This window comes from Poeciliopsis prolifica, unplaced genomic scaffold (genome assembly GCF_027474105.1).
Source record: "Poeciliopsis prolifica strain line A6 unplaced genomic scaffold, Auburn_PproV2 SCAFFOLD049, whole genome shotgun sequence".
Taxonomy (NCBI): domain Eukaryota; kingdom Metazoa; phylum Chordata; class Actinopteri; order Cyprinodontiformes; family Poeciliidae; genus Poeciliopsis; species Poeciliopsis prolifica.
This window is the reverse complement of record NW_026562424.1, coordinates 4031293-4045397: the sequence shown is the minus strand read 5'-3', so window position 1 is coordinate 4045397 and position 14105 is coordinate 4031293. Positions and strand designations below refer to the sequence as shown.

At 34.5% G+C, this 14105-nt stretch overlaps 2 protein-coding genes across 3 annotated transcripts; both read right to left on the bottom strand.

The window, feature by feature from the left end:
- Positions 1-605: 605 nt before the first annotated feature.
- On the bottom strand, positions 606-6178 carry LOC129377624 (nucleolar transcription factor 1-like). Its single transcript, XM_055057710.1, has 16 exons — positions 5963-6178; positions 5701-5876; positions 5401-5478; positions 3849-4004; positions 3696-3760; positions 3549-3606; positions 3410-3435; positions 2667-2808; positions 2544-2585; positions 2407-2478; positions 2054-2100; positions 1825-1981; positions 1685-1732; positions 1541-1612; positions 1284-1346; positions 606-1151 (listed from the first exon to the last, which is right to left on the bottom strand). Exons 1-16 carry the CDS (start codon positions 5994-5996, stop codon positions 1107-1109), a joined length of 1281 nt encoding a protein of 426 aa, XP_054913685.1. The 5' UTR covers positions 5997-6178; the 3' UTR covers positions 606-1106.
- A 563-nt stretch (positions 6179-6741) lies between these two features.
- Positions 6742-14082, bottom strand: LOC129377751 (nucleolar transcription factor 1-like). 2 transcript variants are annotated; one of them, XM_055057889.1, is made up of 16 exons: positions 13831-14082; positions 13557-13747; positions 12526-12603; positions 12249-12404; positions 12095-12159; positions 11939-12008; positions 11248-11297; positions 10394-10544; positions 10271-10312; positions 10045-10113; positions 8950-8993; positions 8475-8661; positions 8346-8393; positions 8216-8266; positions 7938-8008; positions 6742-7198 (listed from the first exon to the last, which is right to left on the bottom strand). In XM_055057889.1, the coding sequence occupies exons 1-15, from the start codon at positions 13862-13864 to the stop codon at positions 7946-7948; spliced, it is 1299 nt and encodes a 432-aa protein (XP_054913864.1). In that variant the 5' UTR covers positions 13865-14082; the 3' UTR covers positions 6742-7198; positions 7938-7945. The 2 variants fall into 2 exon arrangements, with proteins under 2 accessions (XP_054913864.1, XP_054913865.1); XM_055057890.1 differs by having other exon boundaries at positions 8216-8263.
- Positions 14083-14105: the final 23 nt, after the last annotated feature.

The following is a 14105-nucleotide window of genomic DNA, read 5'->3' as shown; positions in this document are numbered from 1 at the left end:
ATGGAGGTCGTTTTTACTATGTTAGAAATAAAACATTTTGTAAACTTTCACTGATTAAATTAAAAGCATTTATGTAGATTTACTTACAACATGTAGAAAATATTTTTAGGTGTATTACTACAACATACGGAGGCAAATTATATTAAAAATGGACTGCCACTAAGGCTGTAGCATTAGATCTTTTTATACAAATAAAAGCACAATTGGTTTTGTGCATGTTTGCTTCAAACTATGGATCTCAGTATATATTTCAGTTGTACTCTTTACTGAACTATGCACTGCAATTTATTTATGAAACATAGCATTAAGATGATTTAAAGAAATAAAAGCCAGATGAACTGACTGAAGTTAACTACATTTACAATCCATTCAGCTCATTTTCACAGTTGCATCTAAATTGTAAAACATAAACAAGTTGTATTATACAATTTGCAAGAGAAATTACCTCTATTTTTTAAACCGTTTTGTTTTTAAAGAAAACTTCCACACCTCTTAAACAAAAACACTTAATTTGCCTTTAACTGAAATAAAGATACAATTTGCCAGCAAAATTATTTTTACCTGTTCTGTATTTTTCATTTAAAAAAAAGCCCACAAATCCCAAATTAATTTTTTAGTATTTCTTTAATGAAATCATTCCTGTCATGTCCCATGCGTTAGTATAACATGTTCAAAAACAACAACTGAATTTCTAATTTACATTAATTACATTCCCAATTCTCCTTGATGAATCTGAATTTTAAACAGTTTAAATCTTTTTAACCAGGAGCCGAATGAACTAAAAAACAAAAAAACAGCCCTGGGAAAATGTAAAATTATCACAGCATGAACGAGGAAATGATCGTTTCTGTTCTACTGTAATTTTCCTTCTCGACAGTCAATATTCAAAAAATGGTGAACCAAAACTGGTAACATGGTTACTCCCAGGAATGCACTCTAAAACTATGAAAATATTCTTGGTGTAGCTACATTAACTGCACCAGTAAACATTGGGAAGCATCTCTGCCACACAAATGATGTAACTTTGCAGGCAGCATTTCTTCAGGTGATTTGAAAGTGTTCATCTAAGTTTGCCTGTGGCAGTGTGAAGGTTCTGATTCTATCCATCAGCGATGCATCTCCAACATGTTCCAGTCCTCTTCACTCTCATCCTAAGGACCAGAAAATGATAGAATTGAATAAATTACTTTTTAATTGCACTCTCAGCTACAAAGTGACTCATTTAGAAAAATTGAACAATTATTCTGAGTATATTTTCAACAGGAAGAAAACATCGACGTCACCTCATAAGAGCACCAAATATCATCTTCACTGCTGATCTCTGTGATGTCTTCGTCCTCCGAATCCTGAGTACCAAAACAAACAGGAAGCAAAATTACCGCTCAGCGTCAGAAACCTCTTCCTTATCTCACAAGTCAAAGTGCTGCATTTGAATTCAATTGGATGATGTACGTTATGACCACATTTCATTTCCATTTTAGATTAAAAGAAGAATTATTTTAACTGGATAGAATACATGCGTTTTATTTATATAACTTACAGAAGGTTGACTCAAACATAGCTCTCCTCTCTCGTTCACCAGATTTTTTGGGACATCGAGGAACTGCAATTTCTGCAATGCAAGTTGGAACATGATTTCCAGAAAACCAACTCTGAAAATGTTGGTGAATTTCAAAGTACTCACTTTGGGATTTTGTTTCAAATATTTCATTTGCTCTTCTGGGGTCAGTTCCTGCACAGAGAATGGAAAATAGATACATTTACCTCTCAGAACATTTGTTCTGAGAGGTAAAATCCAAAGTGAAGATGGACATTTCTAAACACCTTGAACCACGCTTGCAGTTTTTCTGAGTATTGCTTCAAGTTCAAACACATCTGTTCTTTGTAACGTTCCTTCTCCTTTACCGGGAGCTTCTGCCAAAGTTTCTCAGATTTGGCAAGAGACATTTTCTTATATTTGGCAAAGTTTCTGAGTAGATTTCTGAAAAACAGAGCTAAATTAGTCAAACAATCTTTTCAGGGAACATTTCGGAGGTTTTGGTTATACACTCACTGGTTGGGCATCTTGGGCTCACGGGGTGACATCCTCCTGCTCACATACTAAAACAAGAGTTTACGCGAAGTGAAAATTCAGCACAATAGCAGCCAGTACAGAAGGATTCACGCCTCTTCAACTTCAATTTATTGGGATTTATTTTTGTTGTTTCAAAAAGTAAAACTGATATCACGTAAATCCATTACATGTGAAGTGAAATATTTCAAACTAATTCTTGTATTTTTAAACCTTATTTATTAGGATTGCATGCATATAACATGAGTAACTGTGAAACATAATACATTAAAAATATCCGTAAATCAAGTGTTTATTGAGTTTATTAACAAGGAAACTGTTAGATTTCAACTTACCCCAGGCTTCGCCTTCAGGAATCTGATATCATTTTCTTCAATGAATCGCTGCTTCTCTGTCTCATCAAAGCGCTGAGGAACAAACAAACCGTCACACAACGCCTCTTCCTGTTAAATCTAGAAAAGTCTCAACTTACATCTAAATATTCCTTCAGCTTGGCATTATACTCATGCTTCATCTAAAAATGACAACAAAAAAAAACATTTAGGGTACTTTTAAGTCAAAACAACTATGTTCTTTTTTTGTCCTATATTGGTACCTTTAGACAGCGTGTGTAATACTCATGCTTCTCTGCAGCACTCAGTTTTTTCCAGCATTTCTTCATTTCACTGAAGAAATCTGAACCCAATGAAGGTTGGCTTTCTGCAGCATTCTCCTTGATGAACAGAAACTCACCACGTCTGAAAATATGCAAAAGGACAGAAAATTAGACAAAACAGCAACAAAAATCTGGAAATATTGAGATTAAAGTTCTAACCTAACAAACCAAAGTTTGTGGCTGGTTTTATTGGGATCGAGTGAAGGTTTCCCAGCCGAAATATAAATACAATTATCAAACCTTCTGATTTTCAGCAGAATAATAATAATATATATGCATCCTAGCAACTTCCTGAGCTGTCTATTGCAAGCTTTATGAGTTTTCGTGTTCAGAACATTTTCAGTGTGAGAAAATAAAGAGATAGTTCAATTCATTTTAAGAGGTGGTTAGACAAGTAAAAATCTGCAATCTCAGTTTGGTGAATGATGGAGAGATTTTCAGTGCAGTCATGCTAACAGGAGTTATTTCTGCAAGTCTCATAAAACTAAATGAGACTTTTAAAGGCCTTTTCAGACAGACAATCTTTACTTATTACTTTTATGAAAAGTAATAAGTTACTCAAATTCTTTTCACCTTGATAGCTTAAGTTAAAAATGTGAAAACATGAGCAACAAAATAAACCACTTTAAAAGATTGTCATTTTACTAACTAAAGTAAAAAACGTGACAAAAACAATCTCTTACAGGGGTGGCTTCACAGGCAGGCCATCCTACAGAGAAAAGTAACAGATTTATATAAGAGCGGTCAAACATGGGTGAAATGTTTCTCACCCAGCAAATCGAGCAAACAGCATGCTGAGACAAGGCAGGATGGAAGACTTACAATTGCAGAGAGTTTTTCCTGTCTAGATTTTCGAGTACCAGGTAGATTGTTGTCTTTACTGAAAAAGAGCACACAAACAAATTTTACAATATAAATTTAGATCAACTGCTTTGTTAAATCATGCCTGCATAGAGGGGAGTTTTGTACCAAAAACTGTTGAACTCTTTCCAATACTTCATACGTCTATCGGCACACCTCTTTTTATATTCATCCTGCAATAAAAAGACAAATCTGTCAACTTTCAAGTCACTCTTATTAATGAGTATTCATGTATATAGCTACTTCTCACAGACTACCAACCTTCTTTTCATCTGGTAGCTCATCGTACTTCTTGTGTGCCATCAACACAATCTCTGTCATCGACAGCTCTGGGTGTTTGTTTTTTAACCTGGAAAAGTTCTTCTGCAGGTGGTTTATTTTTGGAGGACCGGGGAATTTTGGGAAGTGTGGGTGGGTCTGTGAGAAAAATGAAATAGAAATTAAGACAAATGATCACAAAGTGTTATTGAGTTTTTTGTTCAGGTAATCATATTCGAGCCAATTCTGATCAGGAGGAGGGAAAGTCAATGACTTACACTCCCTGGGTAGAATTGAACCGTTTTACCAATTGGCTCAAAAAGCTTAACTTGACTGCACTGTTTTATATGAAAGCTCTAATTAGAACAACATTTAATTCTGTTCAGTTCTGATTTCCGGGATTTCACAATCTTGCAACTTGAGGTGCACTGATAAATTGTCCCCAATTTTCTTCATTGTGCATCATCAGCCGATAATTACAAGTGAAACCTAAAAAAATTTTTTTTTACCAACTGTTCCTTTTTGGTGTGCGAGGAAAAAATACCTCTACATTCTTGTTGCAATAAGCAATTAATTGCATAATGACTTAAAATGAGTTTCATCATTTTCATTCTGATTATTTATTTTGAAGGGAAATTATTTACAGAAATATTTATGGTTTCAGTTGTGTGTGGTTTTCATTTTCATTTAATTTATTGGTTTGTTATGGTTTAGTTTGGATATTCAAACATAATTTAGTTCCAGTGTTAAATTAAAGTTTATCGATCACTGGGAGGGCCATTATCAATAGATTACTTGAAAATGGTCTCAAAACAACAAAATTATCAATTATTGCAATAATTACTGAGACATTTTATCATCCAGCAAACACTTTGAACCTGCACCTATAACAACAGTCACTCTACTGTCGCTAACTTGGCAACTTCATTGCTATATTTAGCAACTTTTCATATGATTTAAACAAACAAAAGAGAGGGGAAAAAACAAATCGCCATTGTCCAAAATCCGAATTAGCAGGTTTAGTTAAAGTTCAGAGATCGTCTGGAAAACTGCAATTGATGCACCACTACTTGCAATATTAATTAACGATAGAGATACACCAAGGAGGTCAATCAGGCTTTTGATTCAGGCGTGTTAGAGCAGAGATGCATCCAAAAGTTGAACTAAAGTGGCACTTGAGGATTGGAGTTGCATTCCTGGGATTAAACCATGTAGAATCAGCTATAACACAAAAATAAACCGTTAACATTCTGAAGGCAGTTCTATTTGGCTATAGATTTTCAAGACAATATAGGAATTGGTATTTGAAGTGAGTAAGTAATAGATGATCTCTCAAGTGAGATTTTAAATCAAAGTGTGACCAATCTTATTAAAAGCTTTTTCTTGTAACTTCAAATCATTTTATTTACATAAAAAAAGTATATGAACAACAGATGCTGACCAAGGTGTTGTACAAAAGCAAGAAATCAACAATTAGAACAGAAACATTTTATTCAAATGTCGCGTTAAAACAAAATGCAAGTAGACTCCATGTATGTACTCATTAGGTATTTACCCATCTGTGGAGGAGAGGCTTGGAAACCACCACTTCAGCTTCGGCAACGAGGTCCGACAGGCTCCGAAATTTGCGCATCTAAGCAACAATAACAAATGTATCACACTTCCTACCAAAGTTTCCACATTTTGTCACAATGCAACCTCAATCGGCAGAGTTTTCCACAGGGATTTTGCATGATAGACCAACACAAAGTAGTGCAAATCAATTAAGTGATAGGAAAAACACGAGTGATTGAATCTCAGCTGTTCTATGACGACATCAGAGAACAAACAGCACCAAGCTTAGAGGAGAGCTCACCTTTTTGATCACCTTTTGCCACTTGTCGTGGCATTCCTTTGCAGAATAGGGAGGAAATGCTGTTCTGTCCCAGTTCACAGACAACAGTCCCATCTGATAACTCGTCGTTTTCTCACTTTTTGGGGTGTTGCTCCTAATACGGCCAACAAGCTTCAGGAGGTCTGCGGTGGTCCATACTACAGCACATTTACACAGAACATACTCACTTAACCTCAATGTACCAGCAGCAAGTTTTCGTTAGGTCAGTTTTCATTATACCCACCAGCCTCTGCACCGTCCATTTCACTGTCACTCATTTTATTTAACAAAAACGTCTTTTCAAGACTTTTAAATGAGTCGAAGTAACAGGCAGTAGTTAAAACATAAAACCTAGAAGCAAACTTCAAAAATTAGATTGTCATATCAACCTAAAACAGCCTTTACAAAAACTAACAAACACATCACGTTGGCCAAGTTTGAAACATCAGCTAAACATCGGTCTGTGCTAATGGACGGAAGTCTGATTAGGACGTCCAATCAGAGAGGAGAACTAAGAAACGTCACTTGAGCAGTGGAAACACCAGCCAATAATAGAAGAGTAGTGCAGCTTGAAGAATGTCAGGTAGTCGCCCCCTACTGGCCCGGACAGCGAAAAGCCACGTGAAATTAAAATGACTAACTGGATTATATTGAAAACCAGTTTAATATTTTAAAATAAATGTTCACAGGTTGCATGTCATACTCTAAATGAAAACTGAAACTTTATAACTTGAAAATATAAATTTTGTGTAATCATTTACAAATTCCCTAGACTGCATCTATTTCTCGATAACTTTAGTTTTCTTGTGTTACACAAATATATTTTGTATTACTGTAGTTCTTTTTTCATGATTGTTTTTTTTATGTACATCTGTATGTTATTCACTTTGTCACCAATTAGAGGATAGGCTCTGCAGTCAAATCCAATAACGTACGAGTTCAGATAAGGCTCATTTATCAATTTAAAAGTACCAACCACACCAACATTGATAATCTAATTTAATTAGATGAAAGCCAAGATAATAAAAAAGCAACATAAATATTTTATTTTATTGGCACATATTTGCTGGATCATAAAGCAGCAACAAACAAATCTGTAACATTTGAACACCTAAACAGAAAAAAATTTGGCTTCATTAAAGCTACTTCTCTAACTTTATACAATTTAAATTAAAAAAAAAAAATTCCTTATGAATGACATGAAAATATGTAAGCATTCTTATATCCAGTAGTTGGAAACATTATAAGCAAAGTCCAAGCCAAAGATTTCTGTGTGGCATTATTTGGATTTTTTTTTTAGGTGCATGAACTTCAGCTCTGCATCTTCCACCCTGCAGAAAGTTAACAGCACCACCTCTCAGCACTCCTGGGTGGCGTTTCTTCCATCGTAGAAACCAGTTGTTTGAGAATCCTCCATCTGGATTTGTGATCAACAATTCGCCTCGAACGTGTTTCCATCCTTTCTAGTTTTGCTGTCAACCTGATGATAAAAACATAATTAATAAATTGATGCAAAACGTACCAATAAGATAGATTTTAAATGTATTTTTTTTTACATCAAAAATATTTACAATCAATCCTTTACGACGACTAGAATTAAAGCTGAAGGATTCAAAATTGTTTTGCAATTTTATTCTTTTTGGAATCAAAATTACAGTGATTTTGTAATTTTGTAATGTAAATGTAAAAAAGAATAAAGTATGATTATGTGACTTGAAATAACCTGCAGATGGGAGTAAATAGTCACTTAAACCCAACGTTTTTTTCTTTCAGAAAATTTCATACATTAGAACAAAAAATAAATAAATTCTGAGATCTGTTTATTTTCAGAAATTTCTGCAATCACAGAATTGCAAAACACTGATGGTACTGCGTAAGAGACAAGAACCTGATTATTGGAGACACGTTGTCTGGTCTAATGAAATTAGACTGGAAGTATTTAGCTATAATCAGCAAGTAAAAAAGTTGGAAAGCTATTCAAAGCCTAAAAGAAAATCATTTATTTTGAGAAGCTTGTGGAAAATGTTTGACATTTTAGGTTCAAAATGGAATTCTATCAAATATAAAAAGAAATGTAGTTAAACTTAGTGGCATTTAGCAAACAGAAATAATTTGGAGAAAACTATCTGACCTAAAAGTTTGAGAGTTTCATGTGATTTAATGTCAGATGGAGAGAAACAGATGGCCATGTGTTTTATGCAGGGTATAAAGTAAACAACCTTGCTCCTCATAATTTCCTCTTCTTTCTTCTTCCTTTTTTTTTTCTACTCGTCTTCTCTTCCTCTGAGTCCTGTGTGTCAAAAACAAACAAAAACTGAACATACATTCATTTTTTTATCTGTGTATTCCAGTCATCTATTTTCATTTTCATAAAATTAATCAATTGCTGCCAAATGCATTTCAGATCAGCTTTATGTTTCTGTGCATTAAAAAGTTGAAGGTGTGAGCATATTTTAGAAGCAAATCAAAATTGTGCCATCATCATATTTATACTTACTGAAGCGAGGTTAGGAGACTCGTCTATATATTTCTGGAGAAAAATAGCCTTCTTTAAAACAGAAGGTGATATGATTAAAAACTTTCTTTCAGGTATCTAGAAATAAAAAAAATGCATTAAAAGAACTTACATTGGGTTTTTTCTTCAAGTAAACCCTCTGATCCTTTTGAGTCAGCGTCTACGCAAATAATGCAGAACAATTTTAACTTCCAGCCGAAATTTCAAACAGTGAAGTTAAAAGGAATGACTTGATGAATACCTGGAACCACGCTTGCAGCTCTTCTGTGTATTTTTTCATATTTTCCTGAATTATTTCAGCATATCGAGTCTTCTTCATGTCTGAGAGCTCGTGCCATTCTTTCTGGGCCATTTCCATGCACTCTTTTCTTGGCATAGATTTCCCGGCATGTTTCAACATATCTGAGCGAAAATATAGAAACCCAGATCTGAAGGGAAAAAATGCAAAGATTTCAGGTTGGATTTTGAGAAAAAATATTATTTTGGTTTCACAATGTGGTTTTGCTTTTAATTATACTTAAATGTTTCAGATAATCAGAAAACTGAGAAACATAACCTGTGCAAAGAAAAGGTTAATTTTAAATGTCAGTTTTGATTGAAATAAGTGAAACTTTATTTCCAAAATCTAATAAGTTGATGTGTCACCGTTGGAGAAAACAACTACAATCATGATACATTTAACAGATTTTTTTTTTAACAGCATTTTATATACTCACTGGGAGGGCATCTTCGGCTCACCCGGTTGTATCACGTATTGGTCCTACAGTGAAATAAACACGCAAAATTTTAGAGGAAATTCTCAGAATGAGGCCTTGAAATTAGGTGCCTGACTCTTTAAGAAGCTCCTTCTGATTCTGCCACTCCACCTTCAGGATGTCATCGCAACAGCATTTATCTGTTATGCTGTTTTCAAAAGTTTTTTGGAGCGATGGACTGAGAAATAGTTCATGCAAGTCCTGCAGATGTGCAGTTCCACCAGCTGTCCACCAATTGCTGCTGCCGCTAGTCTGGAGGAGCTGAGTGGAGAAGACGTGGGGGAGGGGGCTCTGAACTGTGTTTTGAGGTACAAGTTTATGTAAATAAAGTTAACAGGAGAGAATTAAACCCCGGGAAAACCCCAGGTTACAAATTAAATGATAAGCTAATTTCAATTAGCATATTATAATAATAATAAAAGTCAATTAACAAATGCTGAGTCCTTAAACTCAATTCAGAAAGCTTTGGTGGTGAAATGTGAACATAAATTAATTCAGATTTAGACCTGAACAGAACAGAACTTTGACGTATTTCTCATACGAGGTGATTCTGCACAACATTGATCACAAGAGGCAAGGAGAACTCTACGGCAAGCCATTTTGGTCTTTAACTTGGCACTTTCCAGCATACCCTGACATCTCCTGAACACAGTTGAAAGTGCCACATGGCGTTTATTAGCGCAACTACATGTTTAATAAATGCCAACAAACATTTAATAGGAACACTGAAACATTAAAGCACCACAAGGTGTTAATTAAACATCTGGTAGCACTTAAGTAACTCCGCCCAACTGTTTTGACAGCCAGTAGTTTTGAATTGCAAGTTCAGATGTTCAAACATAAAAAAAAGAAAAAAAAAAGAAAAAGATGCGCACACACAATGTTTGTCGGTAGGTTAAACATTAAATTGTTAAGGAGAACATGGGTTTTTTGATGCGCCTCAGAAATGTTTGCTGGGTTTGAATGTCATCACTTCAACACCATTGAGCTCACAACCGCAGTCACCACATCTGTGAGTTTCAAACATCCGAGAAAAAGTACAAAATGAAAGCTTACCGGTATATTCTTCGGGATTTTTATCCCTTTTTCCTCGATAATCTTCTTCTTCTCCTCCTCATTTAACTTCTGAAGAACATAAAAACAAAGCACAAACAACTGACTGTTTCCGTGACGACAAAGCAGATCTTACAAGTTAAGCTGCGGAAATGCTTGGGGAGTTAAACACGCCCCTCAAAAAATATATATATATATATTGCAGTTGAAAACTCTCAACCTTACTTACATCCAGATATTTCATCAGCTTGGCTTCGTATTTTCTCTTCATCTGAAATAACAAACTGTGCTTAAACTTGAGGTAAGAAAAGATGTCATCCTTTTCTTGTTGGACAATTTATGTTGTTAATACCTCTGCACAACGTTTATTGTACTTCTGTTTCTCATTTTCACTCAATTCTTTCCAGCGTTGACTCATAACCCGAACAAAACTGGCTCCATGTGAAGTCTCGCCTGCTTTGCCTGGTTGAGAGTGTTCTACGAGGAACAGAGCATATCCATGCCTGAAAATACAGAAAAAAACAACATAATGATCAAATTGTAAAATCTAAAAAATAAATAAATAAAAATCCATCACAAAGTGAAAAAGACTCAAAATATCTAATTGTGGTTTGAATTTGATTAGGTTTTTTTCCTACCTTCATTAGGCTAAAATAGCTTTACTACTTTGTGTTGCAGAGAAAAAAAAGACTATTGAAGAGAGGTGGGAAGAGAAACCAAAAATATACTCAAGTTGAACTATAAAGTATTAATAAAAAATATATATACTCAAGTAAAATTTAAAAAGTATTTGGTAAAAAAGAAAGAAAAGCATTCCCAAGTTCACCACCATTGAGCTCACAATGGTTTGCACACATACTGAGTGAGAATGTGTGCAAAGAAACTACAAGTATTTTCAAGAATAAAAGAAATCATAAAGAGAAATTATCACAAAATAATAAATCCAAGAAGAAAAACATTTCCAAATAAAATTTCTCACAACTAAACCTTCTCACTTTATCTAAAGGATTTTTATACAGTGAATTCATGCAGGTATGGTCACTTCAGATTTTTTTTTACGATTGTATTTTAAATGTGATTGCAATAATCATCGATGGATTGATTTAAAGTTGTTGAGCAATGAGAGTTGAAAAAAATGTCACAATAAAGACAGTTTACTTGTAATAAAATGAAAGAACAAAGCGGTGGACAGTGAGTCTTACTTACCCAGGTGGTTTCTCAGGAAGACCTTTGTATTTTCCGCAGCCTTTACCTCCCTGCAAATTAATAAAAAAGTAACAGATACTTAACCACTAACAATGATTCTACACATTTTTCAGTACAAAATAGTGCAGTATTTTTAAATTTTCTTCTTAACACGTTACTGTTTATCTCTAACATACAAAAACTCTTAAACTAGAAACCCCAAAACAGAATTTATTCTTCTTTCAGTCTGTTTTTCCTGCCCCGTTTATCTTTTTGCCCAGTTTTTCTTTAACAAATATGATGATATCCTAATTATCAAGAAATGTAAAAAAAAAAAAAAAAAAGGTAAAAGTAAACACAACTTGATAAAACAACACTTGAAAGGATTAATACGTTTGTCAAAAATATTAACGTAACTTAAATATTAATCAGTCTTGCCATTTGAAAACGTTTTTAAAATTCAGGGTTTTTTTTTCTTCTTTTAAGTATAAGAATAAGGGATAATTTCCAAAAGCAACACATTTTTTCATACTATCTTTTCCACTCATACTTAAATAGATTTAGAATGTGATAAAAATTATTCTTTCCTAGAATGGAGGAACCATTAACCAATATTTACTGTTAATCAAAGCAGAACAGAGTAGGACAGTTTAAACCTGATAACCATGTGAGCAACAAGCAGCATTTCCTGAGAAAGAGAAAAATCACTCACACCTTCAAGGACGATCCTTTTCCTTTTTTTGGCCCTCTTAGAAGGAGGAAGACGCAGATTGTTGTCTTTGCTAAACGACAAAAGAACTTGCTTTACATTAAGTTTAGACCGGCAATTTTTCCAAATCAAATGAGAAAACCAAAGTTGCTTTTCTACCAAAAGCTCCGTATCTTTCTGTTGTATTCTTCACATGCAATGAGGTACTTCTTTGCATCTTCAGCCTAAAGATATAAAAAAATAGTCTTTAAAATGTCAGTTCTTTGAGATGTCAAGTACTGTTTTACAAACTGGCTCACGACAGACAACCTACTTTATATTCGTCTGAGAGTTTTTCATACTCCTCGGAAAGGGCCTTTGTGATTAACGCTGCGTTCACCCCTGGATTTTCCCTCGCATACTTGGACATATTCTTCTGAATATAAGCCCCTTTCGGAGGATAAGGTGGTTTTGGGAGGTCTGGGTGAATCTGCAAGAAAAATAAACCACACATTTACAAAAACAAGGACATATTATCATCCTGGGAACATTTTTACTAAATAGTACCAAACTTCAATACAGTCACACAAGTTTGAAGGTTGATCACTTACATTTTTTTTACAGGAGGGGGTTGAAAGCAATTCTTCAGCTTCATCAAGGAGCTCAGGAAGGCTGCGAAATCTGCGCATCTGAGGAACAGCGATAATAGAGAGAGGATCAGATATGCCACATTCAAATCTTCAGCAGCACACTGTCACACTTTGCTTATTTTACAATTTTTGACTGTTTCAATAAAAGGAGGTTTGACTGTGAGAAAGTTAGGCTGATTTATCTTGGCACTAGTTCAGAATCTGAAGTATTTCCACTTCATACAGGTAAATATAACAAAATAATACAGATGTGCTTAATCTATGCATCTAATGAATGAATGGATGAATGAATCCAACATTTAGACAACAGTAAAGAGAACAACTAAAACATAAATATCTTTCCACATTGTCCTACTTTTTCTATATATCCAAACAGATACTTTAATCAAATTTTATACCATTTCAAGTCGTGAAGGAATCACTACCAGGGGTGGATGGACACTAACTACTAACATTTACTCCAGTACAATATGTTGAGTGATTTGCTTTGAAAAAATAGGCCTTTTAGGAGGATTTCTTTTACAACGCTTTATTTTTTACTTTTGAGTAATTTTATCATAAAGTATCGTTACTTTTACTTAAGTAAAATCTGGATTCTCGACACACTGAATGAAAAACAAACACGTTTTAACCAAAAATTCACCTGCAGTTCCCGTTAAAGCTCCATAAGATTTGGATAAATTTTCTTTATATTACTTATAGAAATTATTGTCATTTTCCTCCTTAAAATACAAAAAAAATTCCACTTTATATTTTGTCTTTTGATGCAATTTTTAAACATTAAATTATTGAATATTTGATCAGTTACTCAGTACTTGAGAAGCCTGTTTACCAAATACATTTTTACTCTTCCTTGAATAGTTTCTCGGATTATTACTATTTACTTTTATTTCAGCAAAAAATATGTTGAAGTACTGCTACTCTTATTTGAGTAAAAAGTTTGTGTACTCTGCAGAAAATCCAGCATCTAAATAAACATGTACACTGCTCACCTTCTCCATGAAGCTGTTCCATTTCTCCTTGCATTCACCTGCAGAAAATGGGGGGAATGCAACTTTATCCCAGTCTACAGCTTTCAACCCTCGGATATAATTCTGCGTTTTGTCGTTCTCTGGGAGGGTGTCCTTCAGAGAAGCAATGAGCTTCTGGAGGTTTCCCTGCGTCCATCCAGCAGATTCAGCCCCTTCGCACAGAAAACGGTTGAATAATCTGCTAAATTATTGAGGCGGCAGCAGAAAGAAAGAAGCTTCAGTTAGCCGTACTCACCTGATTCGCCATCTTCAATTACCGCTTCGCTCATTTTAAAAATTCAAGCGAAAAACGTTGAAAATGTGAGAAACAAACCTGAAGGATTCACAACTTTTTCCGCTCTATTTCCGGTTATCGCCAGAAAACCAGCAGGGAAATAACAACCGTCTCGTCATTCATTCAAACTGTCGCAAAAGTAGCGACCTGAAACGCATTTAAAGTCTGTAGAAACCACATGGCGAGTGTTTCTGTTTAAATACAACTTTTTCCTGTTTCCTCTTCTTCTTCGGTTA